The sequence below is a fragment of the Teleopsis dalmanni genome, chromosome 2, assembly GCF_002237135.1.
Source record: "Teleopsis dalmanni isolate 2A chromosome 2, ASM223713v2, whole genome shotgun sequence".
In the NCBI taxonomy this organism is placed as follows: Eukaryota; Metazoa; Arthropoda; class Insecta; order Diptera; family Diopsidae; genus Teleopsis; species Teleopsis dalmanni.
Genome location: NC_051847.1, coordinates 150,027,509 through 150,051,148, shown reverse-complemented (window position 1 = coordinate 150,051,148; position 23,640 = coordinate 150,027,509). Strand labels below are relative to the sequence as shown.

Genomic DNA, 23,640 nt, shown 5'->3' with positions numbered 1-23,640 from the left:
TATAATATCAAGTATCGGAGTATCAAAATAATTATTAGGTATTTTACAAATATTTTAATTTATTCAAGAATTCAAAAGGAAGACATATCTAATCAAATAAAACTATATATTAAGGATAACATAATATAGATCTGAAAAATTAAGAAGAAAACGCGCTAAATCACACAAAGCTATATTATTATCTATTATTATATTATTACTATTACTCTTATGTTCAGGTTTAGCCATCTATTACTATTACTACTATTATATTTTTATAATAGAATATAAAAAATTACTATTATATTCTTCTTCTAAGTGCCTCTTGAACATGGCACTTGACTGTACACTGTCCCAACAAAGATACTAGAAGATCTCCTCAGCTTACAACAACAAAAGTATAGAGTAGGGTGAGAGCCTACTACGGGATAGTATATTTGATATCAGTTTTAGTAACTGTGATTAAAAAAGTAAAGAACTGATATTAGATATGAAAAACTATGGTTAGTATACATAAATCAGTTTTATCAGTTTTATCAGTTTAAGTAACTGTGATTAGTAAAAAACTACTATTATATATGAAAAACTGTGATTAGTATACAAAAGTATAGAGTAGGGTAAAGGCCTAATAGTAGTATCGGCAATAGTAATAGTACTTTTAGATAACAGATTAACGTTTTGCACATATTTTGATATAAAACGTTTCTGCTTTAAATCTCTAGGAAGATAATTGATAGTGAACAGTTCAGAGCACAATAAATTCCGGTGATTTTTCGTCCATAATAATCTGTCTGTCAAACGATGCTGTCGGTGTATTAACTATTTTGATCTTTTACTATTAGTAATTGTCTTTCAGGTCTAAGATACAAGTAATATTTATCTGCGATATCACAACTCTGGCTACTATTCGAGCTCAGTTGCGCTTCAAAGTGTCACACTGATGACAGTATTATTCGCACTAAAACGTATTCTTGGTTATGTATGATATAACCATGTCTAATTGAAGCATATTTACGACAACTTAATACAAAATATAATTCTACTAATATAAACATTCAGATTACATTCGAAAGCCTTACATTTTGACATTTTTTTTTCTTCTTCTTCTTCTTCTACTTGAGTTAGTGCTATTACGCACTTTTACTCTATAATGGCTGGGGGGCTTATCTCTACCCCACACTAGGCTTTAACTAGGCTAAAAAATCATATCATTTATTTGTCTTTTAGTTGATGACGGACCTTAAATCAGCATATCTTCCTGAGAGTCCAGAAGTGGACTTGAGGATTGTTAGGGCGGGGTTAAGTAGCGTATCAACTTTAGTGAATAATTTTAAAGCTCTGTCTTTGATATATTTTTTCACTGAGTCAATCCTAAGATCTCTATGTATGTCTGTTGATCTAATATACCATGGAATCTGAAGGTTTTGAGTTATCTGTAATTGCTTTTTTATTTTCATAAAAATTAAAATAAATGTAGTTTGCTTTGCCGATTTAATTTAAATACCAATTGTTTCAAAATAAAGAGGTTGTCAATGTAAAATAAAAATTTATATGGTACGAATTTATTCTCTTAGAAAATTTTATTTTGTGTCAGGTTTTACTTATCAACATTCAAAAAAAAAATGTCAGAAAAAGAAGAACCCATGGAAAATCTTTATTCCACAATAAAATCCAAATTTGAAGAAGATGGTGTTCTACAAGAGGTACGATGTCTTCTGCAATCAAAAATGGTAACAATGATGAAAGGTAAAACCGATAAAAACACGCCCCTTATACCACGCGGATCTACCAGTGGTGCTGGCGATGGCCAAACAGACTCACGTATGCAAATGTTACATCAACTAATCTTAGAATATTTCCATTGGCACGGTTTTCATTATTCCGCTGAAATGTTTGCCATGGAGAGTGCTACTGAAAACACAAAGCCAGTACGTGAATGTCTTGAAGGGGTTTTAGGCAATTTCGAACACAAGAATTTGCCAATTCTTTTGGAATTGATAGCGACCATGATGGACAATAAAGTGTAAGAAAAATATTAATATTAAGCGAACCATATTTAAATACTTTTGATTTTAGATACAATACTCAATAATTACTATGTGCAGATCCATTTGATATCACATAGCTAATTATATGTATATGACATGGTAATGCACAACACACTTATCGGTTTAAAGCTTTTTATTATTTAACTAAATCATAAATAAAATTTTTTTAAAAAATTACAAACTACATATCTTTTTTTTTTATTGTTGTAGAAATTTAGCTCATTTAAGCTTTAATGGAATACTCCCATTAAAAGCGGTGGTATACGCGCTATGTTAACGCTATCAAATATTTCATGTGTGTGTGAACTTACATTACATAAAAAACTTCCAAGGTTAAATAATACTTGATTTTTTCAATACTCAAATAATTAAAGTGATTTATTGTGATATATATGTAAATATATTTATTGCACTTATAACTTAAAGAATGTCAAAGTAAAACTAACACAAGCTAATAGCTATACATGTAATCAAGAACACACTTTATAATATATATAGGTTGATTTTTTAAATATAATAAGTTGAGATAATTAAAATTTATATAAAACCATTACATAAATATCGAATTAATTAGTGATTTATTTTTCACTTAATACTTTTGTTACACGCCCAAACTATATAAGGATTAATAACGTCATATCACGCAGAAGCAATTCTCAAGCCTTTAACAAACATCGCGTATAAAATTCGCGATCAATTGCATCATTTGGTATACAATTAGACCATTTCAAAATTAAAGTCAGTATATCATGCGCTTCCAGATAATCTAATGCTATACCTAAGAAGCAATTCCATGTATAAAAGAAATGTCTGTTCACATTCTCAACTGGTGTCACACATTCACAATTAACACAGGATAAACGGCCTTGCTGCAACTCCACGAACTGTTCGAAACAACGTGCCCATGCGTATAAGCTGAAGTTCTTGCCAATATCCTGTAGTAATTGTGGCTGACCATAATTAAGTACAATAGATAATATTTTATCCAAATTATTTTCTGCCAAATAAAATCTGGCTAAAATGTCAAACAGTGCCGGCACTTGCGTCAAAACATCGAAACATTTCACCTGCTCATTGCGTGACCAATAATAACGTAATAACACAGCACCTATATCGTGATATAAACACGAATTATCAAAGCGCAATGGGAAATTACAATTATCACAGCGCACAATATCATTAGACGCATTAAGCAATATAAAACCATTTCTGATATAATCACGCGTAAAGTCATCCATTTCCCAAATGAGTTCAGCATTTAAGTAATTGAAGTACATTTCATAGCAACTCTTTTTCGCTTGGAGCTCACTATCGCCGTGTTCACGCATTACTTGTTCCAATTTATCAAGTAAACTAATGAGATCCCGTGCTGAGCCAATGCTATCGAAGAGATCACGATATCTTTCAACAAAATTCGTATTACTGATTTTAGCACTTTTACAAATCAAATATAAATTGTAAATAGTTTTCTCCTCAGCGCTTATATGCTGCCCATTGAAGTTTTTAGTGTTCGTATCGGAATTATTCCGTTTCATACGACATACGATTTCTTCATCATTTTCACATAAAGCTCTTATATCCTTAAAAGGTAAGACACGTTCATTGGTTGGTATAAGTTCATGTACAAGTTTTTGTTGTTCTTCCGAAAATACATTAAATTTATATTTGATAATATTTTTACCGAATTTACCGGTAACAGTCAACAAGGCATCCTTTAAGGGTTTCTCAGTGCTCTTTTGAGATTTTAAATTATCACAAAATGCATTTTCTAAAACATATATGCCATGTGTTGTCTGTTCTTTACTTATTTTATTATGCATTGCAGTTGCACCTAAGCTTATGCTACGTTCCGCTGTACATGAACTACCGCCGGAACTGTTATTATCTCCATTACCTGTAATTGTGTTATTAAGTTAATAGCTATTCATTTAATTTTTTTTAAAAATACTGCCTACCTTCACATTGTGCAATAGCATCAAATATAACTGATAAATCATTCAATAGCTCGTATTCCTGACGATCAATGAGAAAATTTTTTATTTGATTTAATACATTCATGTCGTAATCTTCGCGCGCCTTATCAGCAAAATATTTAACATTCTTCCGCATACAGCAAGCACATTCCAATAACTTTTCCTGCCTTACAAGCTCACAAACATATTGTGTCATTAGCAACACACGTACACTGTACAATGAACCAGTTTGAGTGAATACCACAATATCATCGTTAACGACACGACAATCAACAATGCGTTCAAACTGATTACACCACAGTACTATGCTTGATTTCCGCATGTCGAATACGTACAGACCCAATTCTGTATATGCTAGCAGAAAATCTTGATTTAGCATTTGCACTTTTCCAAATTGTAGATTCTGTGGTTGATAATCAAGCATTTCATCATTCTCCTCATATTTAGCAATTGTCTCTATTTCACTTTCAGATACTTTATGTATTTTAACTGGTGGTATAGCTAAAGCTGTTTTAAATTGGTGGGTTTGTATAACATCGCCCTCGAAATCAACTTCCCAAAATCGAGACCCAGGGCGTGCGCAATAAATTCTTGATGGTTGTATAGCTTCATTATTAGAAACGGCAAAACAAGATCCATATGCTCCATCACGTGTTCGATTACCAATCTAAAATAATAGTTACACATTATTGTTATAAACCTGAAACAGAATTTATTATGAATTATTTACCTGTTTATATTCCTCATATTCTGTGTTACATAAAATGCATTTGGAGCAATTGGATACCAATAACAGAGATTCAAAGTCATCAATTTGTATTATAGGAGACTCCAAGAAGAGTATTGTATGTATGGTCATATTAAGTAAACTATGGCCCTGTAAAAAATAAAACAATTACATCATATAACACATAAAACTATAACATAAAAATTTTTAAAGTTAAAAGTGGTTTTCACAGGTCCCAATAAGTATACCGTAACATGAATACCACCTTTATAAGAGTGGAGGAGATTGCTACGACATGTTATAAAGGGTAAGGAGGTGATTCAGTGTGTTACGTTATATTCAATTAATAATTGCACTTTTTTATATTAACATATGCATTCGAGATATATACAATATTAATTATATATATATAAATATATTTATTTTTATGCGGCCCTATGCTCTTCCGAGGAGTTAAAGGATTAAATATATATATATTTATTTTTATATAGATGTATCAGTAGTGAAATACAACAACAATTTTTTTTAATATTTTATTTAATTGAATTTTTCGTTGTTGTAGTTTACTACTGCTCGAAATCTCTATTAAATACAATTAATTCTATTAATTTATTTATTTGTATTTTTATGTTAATTTTTATTTTTATTTATTTATGTATATATTTTTTTCGTTTATTTTTAATTTAATTATTTAATTTATTAATTGTTTTTATTTGCTTTTTATAAATCTATTTCGAATAGATGATGATAAATATTCGATGGTGATATCCGATACAACTGTCACCCAAAAAATTACTAGATTAAAAGTTTTTCTTTTGGATTTGTAAATTTTTTAATATTAACAGCCTTTTCAAGTTATTTCGAACATATATAAAGCAATGTACCCTTTGTAATGATAATAGTTTATAGGTTAGGCTATGGCCTTTATGCACTGCGACCAGTTTGATTTATTGTGCAAAATTATACCCTTATTGTAACCTCTATATCAACTAAACAGACCTATGGACCAGGAAATATAAATTTTCCTTACAAGACAAATGCATAGCTTAGGATGTGTGAGAATGAACAACTAGATTTACTTCCTAACAGTTACTGCTTTACCCAGGCAGACATCGTCAGCCTGCCTCCTAACAAAAACAGTACCTGTATGAATATATCCAGTTGCGCTTGTTGTTGTAGCCTCCACTGCCTTTAAACGCAAACACATATAAAAAAATCAAAATATACACATTAAGATAGAATAGAAGAGAATGGTGTAAAGTAGGAGTAGGAATAGATTTAGATAAAAATGTTGAATGAAACATGGGTTCAGATAAAGGAATCACACATTTTGAGTGAATTTTGTGACTACATATGTGACACTCTGACTATATTATTCGGTTTTGGTGTCCCTCAGGGCTCGGTTCTTGGCTCCCTTCTCTTTAACTTGTTCATAGGTGACATCCCTCTCCCACAGGACCCTGCCAAGCAAATTTGCTTTGCCGACGACTGTCTAGTCTTAATGCGGTCATCTAACCCCCACCGCATTTCCGATGAGCTTAATGCCCACCTTGGATCTCTTTTTGACTACTACACCAAGTGAAAAATTAAGATCAACCCCATCAAGATCTCTGCTATAGCCTTTTTAGGCCAGCAGCGTGATCGCACCAGAGGTTTGATATCTCCGACATCGAATTTAGACTCAACAACACACCCATCGAGCTAGTTCCCAAGCTGAAATATCTTGGCATTGTTTTTTCCTCGCAACATGATTTTATCCCCCACGTTGATCACGCCATCCGTAACGTCCGGTTTACACATATTCAGCTCAAAAACGCACTCCGACGCCACAACCAGCTTAGCTGCAAAGTTAAGGTGCTTTGCTATAAGCAACTTATTCACCCTCTACTAACCTACACCTTCCCCATTTGGTCTGCAATCTCTTCCGCCCAAATTGAAAGAATCCGCCTGTTTAAGCGGAAACTTCTTCAGGATTGTACCAACTATAAGCGGAAGCCTAACGGCAAGCACTTCTACACCTCTGTCCTTTACGACAATGCCAAGATCACTCGCATTGACGAGTACCTTTTGACACTTGCTCGTAGGTACCTCAACCGGCTCCACGACCTCCCCCCTGACGTCTCTATTCCTATTACCCTTCCTGAAGATCTTGTTCTAGCCTTGCGCTTTAAACCTGTCCCACTACCTCGATGAGTGGGACCGTAACCTCTACTTCATTCCCCTATATAACCGCGGCTTTCGTGACCGCAGTCACAAAGTTTACCGCTAACCTCAACCCCGCTCATCTGCTCTAACCCCATCCCCTTTTTCATGACCCTATTTACCTAATGTACGCCCTTGCTTTCTGGCTTAGATAAATCTTGCTCGCTAGTTACTAAGTCTATTTTATTCTTATCTCTCCCCTGATTACTGGAATGAAGTTTCCACAATGCTGTGGAAAACTTCTCCATTCATTCCTAAGAGGTGGTTTAGTGGGTTCAAGTCTCACACGGTGGCTTTCGATACTTCCACCTACTGTACAAAAAAAAAAATTTATTCGGTTACCTAACCGATCCTAACTCTGGAATGCTTTACTATTGCTTTAACACTAATAAATTACATCTATAATTTTTATTGACATAAAAGGACATTTACCAAATAAGTTTTAAAAATAATGTGATTGGTATTATTAACCAATATTAATTAAGAATGTCAAAAATATTAACAATAAAATACCGATTGATGTATAGAAGTCCTAAAGCCATTTAAAAACAAAAACAGAACATATTAATAAATATTTAGAATAACAAATCTTATTATTTATATGTATTCACAGATGATGAGGTCAAAACTTTTTGCATATTTTTTTTAATACACAAGCAGAAACTGGTCAAGGCTAGTTCAACTTTTCATCTACAATCATTACAAACACCAAGAATAATACTAGTTAACCCTTTTTAATAACTCTTTCCCATTTCCTCTTCTTTTTCACACCTTATAATGTTCTTAAAATGCCTAAACTACTATATGACGCTAAATTTTAAACCACAAGCAGTCAGGACTATGGAGCCAATCGTCTACTCAGGCAATTAAATTTTTCTTCCAACAAAGCTAATAACTGAATAAATATTTTCAGTTGTGGTTGTTCTCTTGCTGAGATCGTATGCATCATCGAAAAAAGAAACAGGTGACCAACGATTTTACGTACCATCAGTTGGCAACACAAAACCACCGATTGGGCTAGGTGATAAAAATTGCTGAAGGCGTTCAAGAAGAATACAAATTTTTAAAGGTCACCTAACTTACTAAAACCTCTTTTACCCTCTTTTTATTATTTAATTATACTTAAGAGTACACATAACAACGTCAAATACCTATTTCACAACGTATGCCACAAAAAGAAATTCTAGCAGGAATATGTTCCTTTAAACACATTATACTTGAATTACATTAACGTAATAAAATTAAATGATTATCTTACCATGAATGATGAGAGCAATACCAAATTGACTTGCCCTCGAGAGTCTCCATAGTAGAACTGTTTCTCATCATGTGTCCAATGTAAACAAGTTACTTGCACTGATTGATCACTGCTTAAATTCGTATAAATCACTTGCGGTGCTACTTGGGCAGACAGATTAACTGCATAAACGCATATGGAACGATTTGTTGAAAATGCTACATATTTCTCATTCACCGATATAGCCAAGTGATTAATAGGACCATGTTTATTTGGTATTAAATGTAAAAATTTCCCACTGCAACGATTGAAGAGATACAGCGATCCGGAAGTAGCTCCGAAGATAACATAATTCTCCGATATATCAAAACAAGTGTACTACAAGAGATAAAAAAAATTATAACTTTAGAAGAAAATATATTTGAATGAAAAGGAAATATTACCTTAATTCTGTTACTATGTTTAAGAGGTTCGTGAATGGGCAATGAATAATCAATAAAATTTGACAAGCAATACAAATCATGCATATTTATTTTCATTGAATGTATTTTATACAATTTTTATATATGAAAATTAATTAAATGCAAATGATTAAATAAATGCAAAAAGTTACTTTTAAATACTTTTTTTAACTCATTTGTTAAATTTATGATAAGAACAACAAAAACCTGCAGTACCGCGGTAACACTGCTGTTGTTTATGTTAAGTTAGCTGCGGTTGATGGCTTCTACACATTTGAAAATCAACACAAATAAAGAAAAAGTTTTTAGTACTAAATAACATATATTTAATGCAAATTATATGTTTATAATATATTATTGTATAAAATTTGTTAATTTTCATTCTGTTTTAATAAGCGAATTTAAATTTTTCGATTTCATATAACTACTGTTTAATTTGTAGCGAAACATATTTATATATTATTACATATAAAGAATAAAATAAAACAATAAAGCATTTAGTTTAATTAAAAAAGAACATAATTATTGAGTTGTTATTTAATAATTCATTGTTTTATTTTGAAGGACAATTTAAAATTTATATTTTAGTACACATTAATGCATTAAAGTGCTGCCAAACTGCCAAAATGCAAGGCAAAATGCAAGTGATAACAAAAGCGAAAAAAATACAACTCAGAAAATTGCCACTAAATTACATTCATACATATATATTTTTGTAGTATTTCATTAAATAAAGACAAGCGATTGTTACTTATATTATTATAAAATAATATTTCATAGTTTTTGCGAACAATATATAATATTTGTAAAATATGGAATATGATTGATTAAAATCAAACGATTTGAGTAGAATAATGAAGCATATTGGCCGTCCTGTGCATTTCATATATTGTGTTGTTTTGCCGTAATAGAAAAATCGAACACTTAAATTTGCATTGCAAAGTTATGCGAGCATATAAAATATTTGTAAATTAGTTTTTAGGTTATCATTAATGCAAATATATAACTTTAACTATACTAAAAATTAGTTTGAAAATAAATTCACTTAACACTTTTCTACACTTTACGCCCGGATTGAAAATTACTTAACCAACATATCTGCTACAATTGGAGCATTTTACTGAAATATGGCTGAGCGTCCCAATAATTTATTTGCAGGTAAACTAAATTAATTGAATATGTATGTATACATAATTCAACATTTATATTTAATAGTAAGTTCCGGTCGACCACGCGTACCACCTGGAGAATTAAATTTTAACAACCATAACATGCGACACCCACCATCATCTTTGTCTTCAACATCATCAGGTTCTACATCGTCGGCATCAAGCTTCTCTTCACATAATATGTCTCTAAGATTTGGTTCACCAGCGACCGGCGCCAATATTGTTAATCCACCTCTACCAATGGGCATGCCAGGTAATATAAAAATGATTAAATATGCTTATGAAATAAATAAATAATAATGTCTACATTTCTAAAGATCGCACACGCGAAAGAATACAACAACAAGCTTGTGGCAAACTACAATTAGGACCTGGCTCTCAAAACATCTATCAATTCACATCAGATGATATGGAAGATCTTGGTGAGATTGGACGTGGAGCATTTGGTGCTGTAAATAAAATGATATTTAAAAAAATTGATATGGTTATGGCCGTTAAGCGCATACGTTCGACAGTTGATGAAAAAGCACAGAAACAACTCCTGATGGACTTAGAAGTTGTTATGAAATCGAATGAATGTAATTTCATAGTACAATTTTATGGTGCGCTGTTTAAAGAGGGCGATTGCTGGATATGTATGGAATTGATGGACACTTCTTTGGATAAATTTTATAAATATATATATGAACGCAAACAACAAAGGATTCCTGAATCCATACTTGCCAAAATAACAGTGGCTACTGTGCACGCTTTAAACTATTTAAAAGAAAAATTAAAAATTATTCACAGAGATGTTAAGCCAAGCAATATTTTATTACACAAACGTGGTGATATTAAATTATGTGATTTTGGTATCTCAGGACAACTAGTTGATTCCATAGCCAAAACAAAAGATGCTGGATGTCGTCCATATATGGCGGTAAGCTTTACAATTAATGTGTAGTTATAGTTTATTATTTTTAAATATAAAGAAATAACAAATACAAGTTGTCAGTATTTTTAAAATTTAAAAAATTTTTTACAATATAAAAGTTTAATTATTCGTAAATAAATTTCTGAGACGACAAGTACCAAGGGTAGAACTCGTATCCTGTCATATTTGAAACTTAGAGTCAGCGTTTAAATTTGACAGGATACAAATCAACCCCTGGTACTTGCACTCTCAAATATTATTTACAAATAATTTAATATAAGAAATGATTCCAAGAACACTGATGATAGGTAAATGGCAAGTAACAATTATTATCAATTAATTAATATAAATTAATTAATAATAAAATTTTATTGTTGTACTTTACTACTGTTCAAAATACCTCTCTATAGTTTCTAATAAGAAACACGGTTTCTTTTATCATATTTAACTTTAAAAAATCAAAACTGAATGAAAGTTATTAAGCGCTTTCTCACACACTGCTTAATAGATTAATAATTGTTCAAATTAATTTTTTGTTATATAGATATTTTACTATTGTCAAATGAATTCTAAATTGATTAAATAAAGACAGAGGAAATACTTTATTAATTAATATAATATGCAATAATAACTATGTGTTATTTTTTTAATATTATTTATTAATAATTTAAAGAAATTGATGCAACACTTATAAAAATTATAAAATTTTACTTAAAATCTAAATTGATAATAACATATTTGTTGTGTGTTAGAAACAATATGTTATATATGCAAATATGTAATGAATTCTTTATATTATAGCCGGAGAGAATTGATCCAGAACGTGCTAAAGGTTACGATGTACGTAGTGATGTTTGGTCCTTAGGCATAACACTGATGGAAGTAGCAACTGGTACTTTTCCATATCGTAAATGGGATTCAGTTTTTGAGCAATTATGTCAGGTATGTTTATTAAAAATAATTTTTATTTAATTAAAATCTATTCACATCTCAATTATGTATGTGTAGGTTGTGCAAGGAGATCCTCCGCGTTTGCAACCTTCTTACAATGGCATGGAGTTTTCAATTGAATTTGTTGATTTTGTTAATACTTGGTAAGTGAATACAAAATTTTTCTTTTTTTATGATTTATTTAAACTGAAATTTAAATAAAAACAATGACGCATAAAACATTTGTAATTATATTATTGTCACCCGATGTGATACATAGATTGGTAGTAGATTGGAATCCTGATGATGACTCTCAAGAAGAGTCGAAATATAGAGTATAATAAAAAGTATTAAGCGTTGAATTATTCAACAAGAAGAGACCTACAGCCAGATTAAAAAAATATATAAAAACTCATTTTAATAAACAGGTCGATAAATAAATTTAAAAAAGCTTTATAATTAAATACTTTTTATTATTTTATTTCTTATAAAATCTAACCATTTGAACTAGATTAGCCGAAAATACGAACATTAAATAAATCAATTCTAGTAATTGGTTTGTAGTAAATCAAAACATTCAGATTTTGTATTTCTATTAAAATTGTAATGCCCTTTCATATGGTTACTTTTAGTTGGCTTTTTTATCTCTTTCCCAAAGATTTACTTTTGTATATATCTCACTTATAAATTTCAACATTTGTTATTTCTCTCTATTATGCAAAGTGAATTCTACTACTTTTTAAAAAATTATCTCTCTATGCTTATAAAATAAAGCATATAAAATTATTTACAAAATAAATCAATTTTGAATCAATGAGTTTTTCAGCTATTTAAAAATGCACATATCTGTTATCAGTGATCTTTGAAAATGTTTGGTATCCAGATATTAAGCAATGCTAGTGCTTCAAATATTGAAATTATACAAAAAGTGTAGTAAAAAGTAATGAGAACAATTACTGGTGCCTCATAGTATATAAGCAATAAAAGCATCCATCAAGCATCCATCTATCAATTCCCTCAGTTAAACCTGAATTTGATAATCTCGCACTTCTATCCACTACTTACGGATTTAAAATAGTTGACCGTCCAGCCATTAATTAAAATTCAATAGCTTCAAATAAAAACCCCACTCTTTTCTTAGTGATCTGACAAAGTTTATTTGTTTTCTTAATAAACCCCCTAATATACATTCACAATGATTTAAGTGAGGCCCATAATACAAGGTTTCCTTATTTTATTTTACATTGTACAAGTGTAGAGTTGAAATAAAAAAGTTTAATATTACAATTTTAGAACTTTTTGTTAGTCTCATTCTAAGAGAAAATACAATAAATAAGTATGTACTCACTTAAAAAAAAAACTTTTACTGATATTTACACATAAATTTAGTGATTATTCAGTTAATTGTTATATTGTAGTTGAGAGTATGTATAAAAAATATTTTCTCTATGCTTTTATAGTCTTATTAAAAATGAAAGTGAACGTCCAAAATATAGCCGCTTATTACAAATGCCATTTATCATACGAGGAGAACATAGCCACACTGATGTAGCTGCTTATGTGACGGATATACTAGAGTCTATGGAAAATGATGGCATCACACAATTCACTATGAATCAGCCGGCTGAAAGTTAATAATTGAAACCGTTTTGAGATATATGTAAGTGAACACTTTAAAATGATAATATTTAAAATTGTCATATAGAGTGAGTACAGCTATAAGTACTCTATGGTTTAATGTTGTAGCAAAGTTATCTAGCGCAGTTAGAAAATAATTATTACTAGTAATGTTTTCTTTATTTTTTTTTTAATTATATATACATATATAAATAAATAAATATACACCAATATATTGGTTTAAACTCTAAAAGATATTAATATATTTTATTAAAGGCATAAGCAATCCATATAAAATTACACTGACTTCAGTAAAGTCACAAATCAAGTTTAATATTTGCCTTCTATTTCAAAAATATAGATTTATAAAAAATAAAATAATAAACTTGTTTGAAACAAAACATTTTTAAAATAAAGAAAAAACCTACAAAATCCACTGAAAAGCAATAACTATTATTCTAATAATAACTTTTTATGCAAATTTAAATAACACAAAAATTATCAGAAATAAGCCACATTATATACTATATGTAAGTTTAATATATATTAAGTGTAAATTAAATTAAAATCAATAACAAAAATGTATTAGCCATATCTGCTTTTATAACTGTTAATTGAATTTATTAACAAAACAAAACAAAAAGAGAAAAAAAACAAAACAAAAATTAATATGTAAAACAAGAAATTGTTTAATTTAAACAAAAAAGTTAAAAAAAAAACAAAAAAACAAAATATGCATTTAGTACTTATGTTTCGCTTGTAACTGGTTAAGTCCAGCGAATTATCCTGATCAGATAATTACTAAACACCATTATTTTTAAGTAGTTAATATTGTATGTAATAATAGCGTGCCTATATTTTTAGTCCCAAATAACATAAATAAAAACAAGGTTTTTATAAGGTATAAAAAGCAACATATTTTCTGCTTCAAATTGTAAATTAATGACACATTTCGAAACTCAGGTTGTAAAGATTTCTTTTTATATAAAATAAAGTAAAATTAAATAAAATAAAATGAAATAAAATAAAATAAATAAAATATTTGAGCAATTTTAAATGCAAAAAACAAAAGCAAAACCGTCACAACACAACGCCAAACCGTTTAAAAGCTGGGAGTATTTTTTTGCATACCAGCTTCACTTTTAATGCCAGAAATGTTATTTTGCCATGCGTTTTTATTAAATATGTTAACTGAACTAAGAAAATTGAGAAAAATTTTAAAAATATATAAATAAATATATTTATTTTTACATTAATGACTTTAAAAAAGCACTAGCGTTAAGTGTATAACTATAAGTGAATCAATGTAATTTAGCTTTATATTAAACAAAAACAAAAATCATAAAACAAACAAAACAAAACAAAACAATACAATACAAAACAGTAAGAAAAACAAAAATAAAAATACAACAACAAATGAAACTATTTAGAAATAGCACTAGTAGATATTAGAATACTTATTCAACCTAAGGTACATATTGAACACTGAGTACTTGAGAAAGTTCCAGTTTCTCTAGTCGTTGATAGTTAATTTTTTCGTTGTTCTTGAATTGATCTAACACAAATTAAAATCACTGAATTAATTTATGGTCAGATTTGACAATAAGTCGTCATATTGGGTTAAGAAATAAATAAGAAATGGATATGTATTTAATAAATAAAATATATTTTAAAATGTTGTCTAAAAACAATTTTAAAATAGTGCATTAAATCTTAATATTAAGCATCGTAGTTACAATAATACCAATAAAAACTGGCTTTAAAAATTTGCAAAATATTGGTTTATTTCTTAATATTTAATCAAATATAATTATTCGATTTGATTTAATTAATTAATTCATTTTTATGTATACTTAATATATACTTTTATATAAAAAGACATATTGGAACTCACATACGCCTGTGAACCGTTGTGATATCATTACAGTACGTTTTCACTGGTCACTGATTTGTTAGATCAGTTAACTTACTTGAGATTCAAGTAACTCAAGCAATCTGAAGTAATTTAACTGGTCTAACGAAACCAGTGAAAACATACTATTAGATTTGATTGTGTCAGCATTTTTATTCAGAAATATGAAATGTGGATGTTGTTATGGTAGCGTGCAGAGATCTGCTTGCAGATCCGTTTGGACCGAACGGTACTTCGTTGCCGAAATTAACGAGTTGCTCCGAGTCTACATTGATCGACACTGGGATAACCTGTTAATGTAATGTAATTTCAACTGCTACCAATAACAATGACATACATTCTGATTCGTTTCTATTCTACATAACTTTTATTGTAACATTGTAACTTCCATTTTCGTTTAAAGCATGTCAGAACGGATATTGACAAATCTTCTCTGCATGGCTTGGGTTTTTCTAACTGGAAGTACAGAATTCTTAAGATAATCATATATTTTGTAAAATAGTTTAGGCGCTCTTACCGTTACGTATTTGGTGTTGGTTTCAATAAAAATCTATATATGTATATATATATCAGTTTCCCTGCCTTGTAAAATATTTTTTATTGTTGTTGTAATCGGTGCTGAGATTGATGTATGTTACTTTGTCGTCTTAAAAGATAAGGAACTTTTTACGATAAAATGAATTAAAGAAAATATTAAATATGCTAGCATAGTTTCCTAATCGATAGTAATCCGTTGTTTTGTTGTTGTTGTAACCCGTGGAGATCGGCTTGAAAAGCTCCTTGTGGGATAATGAACGGCACTTCGTCGTCGAGATTGATGTATGACTCCTGGGAGTAGACCCGGTCGTTCTTGAAAACTAGTTACTAGAACTAAGTGACCCATCAACATACGCACTATAAGACTAATATCTTTACTGGGTATCTTACTGGGTAGATCGTTGTACATTTTTGCTTTTTTTAAATTTGCATACAAATTATATTTATGCACTTCATGACGATTTACTAATTGTCTTTATAGAATGATTCCAACAATCGAATCCTGTTCACATTTCAAATGTGATCCTAATGCAATCTGTCCGTTTTGCTTATTCGTCTTGTTATTGCCCGTGATGATCTACAGGAGATTCGGAAACCCAAAAAAAAAAAACTGAATCACCATTTTGTTAAAAGAAGCATGGCGATAAAAAAAATATACTATATGTTATTTGAACTGGTGCCAATAACAATAACATATATTATATTCCGAATCGTTTCTATTCTCATCATGACAGATTCAGACATATAGAAAACACAAGCTTAAGTCTTTCTAGACAAAGTATTGCTATTTTCTCCACTAACGAAGTCAAAAAATTGATTTCATGAGTGGTACACTACAACGAAAACAACAACGCATCCTTTTAACATATTTCAAGTCCCTTTTTACGTTACTGCCTTGCTTTGTTGTGTCATGTAAATTAGAAACAAAGGATATATAATAGACTATATATCCAAGCTTTAATTTCATTTGTAAGCGCAAACAGGATTTTGATTAAATATTGTTCATATTGACTTTTTGCAACAAATTTGAAATTACATAAAAAGAGTTTAAACTTTCGTTCCATTATAGATCACAATAATTATTGGTAAAAACAAATCAAAGTCAAAATGAATATAATTAATATGAAGACGACTATAAGAATAGTTTCTCGGAATTAACAAGATTTAGAAAAAAAGGGTACAAATATTAATAGGTGAGAAAATTAAAAAGTGTTATTAGATGATAAATATAAAATGAAGTCAATTGTACATCCATGTTTAAAAAGCCTGCTTTTTCAATGTAAAGAAATTTCAACTTAATAGAGTTCAGTCTGGCTTAGCATTTAAGGGTGAATCGCAATTAGCACATTTACTTTCTTTGCTGATGGTATTATGTTAGCATACTTAGAACAATTGTTATACTCGTATTGACCTTACTAAGTCAATTTTTAATATCAACTAACTTATTTGTAATTTCTGTTATACTGTAAGCATTAAAGTCTACTATAAATGATTTCTACTATTAATATTGTCTATTGCTTTTGATTTTTAAAACTAGTTTCAAGGTGTATGTTACTTTCAGTATCAGTTCCTGTAGTCTCTTGAACGATTAGGGAATGTTTCTTTTGAGTACGTGTTGTTGTTGTTGTAGTAACCCGCTGGGACCTGTAAGCAGATAAACATGAAAGGAAACACAAGACGATTACATGAGTAGGGAATGGGAAAGATTAGATGGGTGGTAGGAGAGACAAGGGGGAGAGGAGAAAGGAATGAGGAGGAATAGGGATAAGGAATGTACATGAACCCTCATCCTGGATCCAGGCGGAGAAACCTGGCCACTTCAATGGGGTGAGTCCAAAGGTTAATTGGACGAAGATTAGTGTGTGCAGAAGGACATGAAAACAGATGGGCGACGTCATGGGGAGAAGCGCTGCAGTTTGGGCACACGTTTTGGATGGACGTATTTATGCGAGACAAGTAACTGTTTAGCACTCGGCTATATCCTGATCTCAATTGAGCAAGGACAGTTCTTGCTGCACGAGGTAGCGAACGTTCATCCGAGGAGATATTAGGCGGAGGCCTATTAAGAACCTTGTTGTTAGACAACCTAGGTCTCGAAGAAGATACTGCATCGGTGTGGAGGGCTATAAGTCCACGTTTGTATTCGACCTCACTGATGTTAGCTCCGTTGCAAAAAGCGTCGATAGAATTATTAAAAGAGAGGAGAGATCGACGAATGCATCTAGGAGGGAGGGCACTACTAGCCATGACGCCATTTGGATGACCATCTGTGTGGCACGCGAGAAGATATTGTTTGGACAGTAGTTGATTATGCTCTTTTACAAGAAGCATTTTTGATTCTGCATGAAGGTGGTCGACATGCGACATGCTATGGCAGCCAGTTGCAACCCGCAATGCCGTGTTTTGACATGATTGGATCTTAGTCCATTGCGTCTCGCAGAGTTGTGGGGTCCATACTGGAGCCGCATAGGCCGCAATAGGACGTCCTATTGCTTTGTATGTAGTCAGTAGGGTTTCTTTATCCTTGCCCCATGAACAACCTGCGAGAGCTTTTAACACATTATTACGCGATTTCAACCGGTCACATACAGCAGACGCATGTGCAGAAAAAGTCAGCATACTGTCGAGAACGACACCCAGGATTTTCGGTTTGGTGGTGGTAGGGATCCTGATTTCACCGATATTTATGGGCAGAGTTAAGGAAACCTCTTTAGTCCAGGAAGTAAAGAGGGTGGCAGAAGATTTATTTGGTGATAGTTGAAGATTTCTATCAGCCAAACATGTTGCCAAGGATGGTAGATATGCATTTAACCTGTTGCACAGTATTGAAGGGTCCTGGCCCGTAGCAAGAATAGTGCAGTCATCTGCATAGGTAATGACTCTGACTCCCTCGGGGGGGTCCGGGAGTTTGGACATGTATAAATTGAAGAGGATCGGTGAAAGAGCGCTGCCCTGGGGAACACCTTGTTTCAATTTCCTAGCCTTAGACACATTATCTCTAAAGTCAACAAAGGATGATCTGCCAATAAGGTAGTTGCAGAGCCATCGCTTGGTAGAGTCAGGGATAGTTGTTTCGGCTAAGTCATCTAACAGCGTCCTATGGGAGACTGTGTGAAATGCTTTTGCGAGGTCAAGGGCAACCAGCACCGTGCGTTCGCACGGGCGACTTTGATTTAAGCCATTTGAAATTTGAGATGTGATCTCACAAAGAGCTGAGGTGGTACTGTGACGTTTACGAAAACCATGTTGATGAGGTGCTAGATGAATATGAGGGGATATTTGCTTGAGAACTAGAGACTCCAGAACTTTGGCTACTGGAGATAGCAAGGATATCGGTCTATATGATTCACCTAGGCCTGCCAGTTTACCTGGTTTCAACAATGGAATAATCCTACCAGTCTTCCAAATGTTAGGGATGATGTGTGAACTGATGGAAGAGTTCAGAATATTCGTCAGAGCTGAAATACCAAAGGTCCCGAGATTCTTGAGCATGAGCATGGAAATGCCATCAGGACCAAGAGCTTTCGAGGCTTTGGCATGTCTGATCGTATTAAGTACATCATCCGAGGAGAGCAGCGTGGTGTCGTCGGAATGTGGCTTCCTAAAAGCGCGTTTCTGTCTGCGTGAAACAAGAGAAGCAGAAGCATTGGGCACGAAAAGACGACAAAATTGTCGGGCGCAATGCTTGGGATCAGGGAAGGTGATCCCATTAAATGATATCGCCTTGTTGTTGGAACGGGAAGGATTAGAAAGAGCTTTAATGGTAGTCCACAATTTACCATTTTGAAGATCGCAATTATCTAAATGTTCCTTCCATTTATTAAGACGATGATCGTCCACCATTTTACGGATGTTATTGTTCAGGACTTTTATGTGTGGATTGGCTGGATTTAATCTTCGAAGATTATCACGTTCTTCAGCAAGAGGCACAGCGTCGCTGGGAAAACCTGGTCTAATGGTTTTATATCTACCTGCAGGGACGGCTGTGGCTGCAGCTTTAATGATAATGCTGCGAAATTGTTTCTCTGCCTTGTTCAAATCAGAGGACAGAGAAATGTTGCTGAAGTCGCGTTCAGATATATCTTTGAAAAGGGCCCAATTCGCTTTTTTGAAATTTCTGTAGGTTTTCTTGTCAGTCTCCGCGAGGACCTCGATTGATGGAATAGAAATTGTAATGGGAGTGTGATCTGAGCTTAAAGCTATGTCAACACTCCAATTCGAGGCAGCGAGAAGCCTAGGGCTTGCGAGACTGACATCAGGAGAGCTGGAACAAGTCGGCGTTACCCTAGTGGATGAGTCCTCATTTAGAACACCAAAAGAGGATTCATCAATTTGGGATGCCAATTGCAAGCCTCTCTGATCAGTTGGTAGGTTGGAAAACCACAGAGAATGGTGTGCATTCAAATCACCCAGTACAAAACGCGACTCCCCATCAAGAAGATGTGAAATATTTGGGGTGTGCTGCGGGGGGCAGCTAGAGTTGGGTGGCAGGTAGATGTTGATTAGTTCAAGGAACCTTGAAGTCCTACCAATGAAAATTTTTAACCCTATAACCTCCAAGTATTCGTCATTAGACGGGGGCAAAGTAAGCTCACAATGAGATGTTGAATCCCGCAACAAAAAAGCAACGCCTCCTCCAGCGCCCCTAGGTCGATCTTTACGAATGAGTGTAAAGCCTGAGGGGGGAGAGAGAGAGGAGTTGGGCAATAGTTTAGTCTCCTGCAGTGCAGCTACCGCAATGTTGTTGGAGGTCATGAATGCTGCAATTTCAAATAGTTTCTCTCTTAGACCGTTACAGTTAAACTGTAGAATTTTGAGGGGAGATGAACTATTAATTATAGAGACTACGCTAGAGCGATGCGGGTGTGAGTGGTTTTGTGGTGGAATAATAGGCGGAGTTTGGCAGCAACTGCCAATGAAATTTGAATTCCAACCATGATGCGAGGCCAATCCGGAGCAAGGTCTAAGGTGACACCAGCCGTTACAAGAATTGCAACGGACGGAGATGGTATTCTTAGAGATTACTCTTTTACACACAGTGCAAAGCCAAGTAGTAAGAGAATTAGAAGAGGTATTGATTGGAAAAGGACTGCCGGAAGTAGACGAAGAAGGAGATTGTCTGTGTAGAGGGGCTGGAGGACAGCAAGCACCTCTAAAAGCAGGATTCCAATCAGTATGGCTATGCAACCCTGAACAATTATTTAAGTGACACCAGTTACTGCAACTATTGCATTTCACTGATGTTTGATTTCTGCGAATGATAGAGTGGCAGACAGAACAGTGCCAAGTTGAAGTGGAAGGTCCGACTGGACCAGGATTAGGTTCAACACCGGCCATTAGAAGTAACATAAGAAGCAAGATGGCCGGGACTTGCTTCTTAGTGGGAAAAACACAAATAAACGACATATGTCAACGAACACATACCTGCTTGTGAAGTCCCATTGGGGGATGTTGAGCGATTCTTGGTCGTCGTTGATGACGAGTGACTCCGGGACGTAGACCCGATCGTTCGTGGAGACTTGAGTACGTGTACTTGACTAATATGGATTAGTGTGAACTACTCTTGGGGACTCAACCACTTCCCTTTAACTTTCCAAAAAAGACAAAGATATCATTTACATAAAAACATTATTTTTTCATAGTACTGAATTTTTTTAATAGATTTTTTTATAGTTAATGTTTTCTTCTCTATGCGAGTAGCTTCAGAATAATGTTGCTCAGAGTGTTTTAGTTTGCGTAAAATAAGAACCTGCTCATCTTATAATTTCTTTTCGATTTCTAATTGAATCTTTCTTTGAGTGATTAATTTTTTTGTATAATTTATACAAAATTAATTAAATTAATTAAATTTTTTGTATATTTCTATACGTATTTCGGTAAATTCGCTTTTGCCTTCATCAGGAGAATTCCTAATATATTTACATTCTCTAAGACGGCATATCCTTTTTTAATTAACTGTGTCCTTAGTTCTATTTTGTTGGCTTAAAAAGTTTAATATTATATATTTTTAACCATACATAATAACATTTTCTATATAAATATTTAAAAAATTTAAAGATACATTTTTTTTACCTAGTGATTATAAAAATTTTTATATAAATACTAGTATTTCTATAAATTAAAAATAAAATGAGTTTAAGAACATTGACCTTACGTACTTGTGGAAAAACACGATTTATCATCGTTTCTAATTTAATAGACACGAGTTCTAGGGTTGGCACTTGTTGACCAACAAATTATAAACAAACTATAAACTAATTAATTAAAAATCCGAATATTTTCTAACATCATTAATGATGAGTACTTGGCAATACTCGAAACAGCGTTGTATGGTCAGTCTAATTTCAATAAATTAATCACATTTTTGTTGTTGTTTCTTTATTACTGTTCGAATCCTTCTAGTTTCTTTTCATCATAAGACGCGTCACCTTTGACAAAAAAAAATAACGTTAAAATGAGTTTAAGTTTTTACGAATTCTTTAATCAATTGGTTAAATTATTAACTAATTGTTAAATTAATTTAATTGAATTATTATTAAATGAATTAATCAACATTCTTGATAATTCTATAAAATATAAAATACTTAAAATCGATTGTGTGTGATTTTCGCAAAATATTTTAAATAATATTCAAATTAATTTATTTTTAAACGTTCAACAATTTAAAGTTTTCCTATGACTTTCAGACTTCAATAACTATTTTCCACTTACATATGTAAAATACTACACACGATATATGCATAATTTATACATACCATATTTATATATTGTATATAACGAATATAAACGAATATTTGCACAAATGGTAAATTTTTAATTTAATAACAATTTCGTAGCACCTACGATAAAGGCCTCAAGATACATTAAATTCAATTTGCAAGTGAAGTGATTTGCAATGCGTCATTATATCCGTAAAGGAAGGAAGAAAAAAACTATGACATAATTTAATAAGGACCTTTTAAATTCTCTCACATTATTCAATAAGGCCTCAGTTAATCAAATTGTCGTAACGACGACAAAATATTAAAGCTTCACAGGAAAACACCATGGTAAGAGCTTCAGTGTCTAAATTGAATAAAGCCGTAATTTAATCAAACGAGAGCCTTCTGCGTGTATTTTAAAAAAGCAATTAAAATGTTCACTTTCTGAGGAAATTGCCTTAAGGTAAGTGGAGATTCATTGTACGTATAAATAAGGATATATAAATAATTATTTTCAATGTAAATAAACTGATATGTTGTTTTCAACACAAATAAATTTTATATCTTTTTTTTATTTAAGTATATCAGGTCCATCAAAAATGAGTGAATAAATAATTTCTCAAATATAATAAAGAAAAATCACACCACAATTATAGCTTGTTATGATAGCAGTGATTAAAAGATGAATTAAACGGATGCAAAAGCACATACAAGTATATATCAGAAATACTTGGATTATAATATAATAGTACAAGTTTTACACCTCTACTATATATCTTTGTGTATAGAATCTAAAACACAATCTATGAGATAAATTAGTTATAAACTTAAACTTAGTTAAATAATAAATAAATAAATTTAAATTATAAAACAAGGCACAGTATATCATATAAGCCCCTATATTATAAAAGAAACTCTTGACACATTTTTGTTTCTTTTTTTTTATTTATTAATTGACTTAAAAAGTCTAACAATAATTATTTAAATCTTACTAACTAAAATATTCATTCAAAGTTTATGTCACTATCTAAACTTTCTTTGTTTAAAACGTAAAGTTCTTAATTTTTTATTTTTAAAGTTTTTAACTTAATGTGGTAATACATTTCAGATGCATTAAAAGTATGCCGGTAAATCTGGTCTTTTGAGACGGGATATATTTCTTGTTCTGGTAAGATATTGAGGGAGTGGGTTTGGAAGTACCATTATTTTAGTGTCATATTTCTGCCGTAGGAGG

At 31.9% G+C, this 23,640-nt stretch overlaps 3 protein-coding genes across 5 annotated transcripts; 2 read left to right on the top strand and 1 right to left on the bottom strand.

Annotated features, from left to right (window-relative positions):
* The first annotated feature begins 1,539 nt into the window (after positions 1-1,539).
* Positions 1,540-2,211, top strand: LOC119679176. The gene is made up of 2 exons (XM_038091380.1): positions 1,540-2,002; positions 2,056-2,211. Exons 1-2 carry the CDS (start codon positions 1,602-1,604, stop codon positions 2,069-2,071), a joined length of 417 nt encoding a protein of 138 aa, XP_037947308.1. The 5' UTR covers positions 1,540-1,601; the 3' UTR covers positions 2,072-2,211.
* Positions 2,212-2,215: 4 nt separating this feature from the next.
* On the bottom strand, positions 2,216-8,718 carry LOC119679175 (Hermansky-Pudlak syndrome 5 protein homolog). The gene is made up of 5 exons (XM_038091379.1): positions 8,610-8,718; positions 8,188-8,544; positions 4,731-4,877; positions 3,983-4,667; positions 2,216-3,921 (listed from the first exon to the last, which is right to left on the bottom strand). Exons 1-5 carry the CDS (start codon positions 8,703-8,705, stop codon positions 2,684-2,686), a joined length of 2,523 nt encoding a protein of 840 aa, XP_037947307.1. The 5' UTR covers positions 8,706-8,718; the 3' UTR covers positions 2,216-2,683.
* A 614-nt stretch (positions 8,719-9,332) lies between these two features.
* Positions 9,333-23,192, top strand: LOC119678738 (dual specificity mitogen-activated protein kinase kinase 4). 3 transcript variants are annotated; one of them, XR_005252351.1, is made up of 8 exons: positions 9,333-9,785; positions 9,843-10,049; positions 10,114-10,715; positions 11,511-11,651; positions 11,718-11,803; positions 13,100-13,299; positions 22,542-22,869; positions 22,987-23,192. XR_005252351.1 is itself a non-coding variant. In XM_038090748.1 (7 exons), the coding sequence occupies exons 1-6, from the start codon at positions 9,755-9,757 to the stop codon at positions 13,272-13,274; spliced, it is 1,242 nt and encodes a 413-aa protein (XP_037946676.1). In that variant the 5' UTR covers positions 9,333-9,754; the 3' UTR covers positions 13,275-13,299; positions 22,542-22,876. The 3 variants fall into 3 exon arrangements, 2 of the variants coding, with proteins under 2 accessions (XP_037946676.1, XP_037946675.1); XM_038090748.1 differs by lacking the exon at positions 22,987-23,192 and having other exon boundaries at positions 22,542-22,876; XM_038090747.1 differs by lacking the exons at positions 22,542-22,869; positions 22,987-23,192 and having other exon boundaries at positions 13,100-13,620.
* The last annotated feature ends 448 nt before the right edge of the window (positions 23,193-23,640 follow it).

Coding starts and splice junctions, on each gene's coding strand:
- LOC119679176 (XM_038091380.1), top strand. CDS start 1,602: ATGTCAGAAAAAGAAGAACCCATGGAAAATCTTTATTCCACAATAAAA.
- LOC119679175 (XM_038091379.1), bottom strand. CDS start 8,705: ATGAAAATAAATATGCATGATTTGTATTGCTTGTCAAATTTTATTGAT. Junction 4,878..8,187: donor TATTGCTCTCATCATTCATG/GTAAGATAATCA, acceptor TATTTTTTACAG/GGCCATAGTTTACTTAATAT. Junction 3,922..3,982: donor TGCTATTGCACAATGTGAAG/GTAGGCAGTATT, acceptor ACACAATTACAG/GTAATGGAGATAATAACAGT.
- LOC119678738 (XM_038090748.1), top strand. CDS start 9,755: ATGGCTGAGCGTCCCAATAATTTATTTGCAG. Junction 10,050..10,113: donor TCTACCAATGGGCATGCCAG/GTAATATAAAAA, acceptor ACATTTCTAAAG/ATCGCACACGCGAAAGAATA. Junction 11,804..13,099: donor GTTGATTTTGTTAATACTTG/GTAAGTGAATAC, acceptor ATGCTTTTATAG/TCTTATTAAAAATGAAAGTG.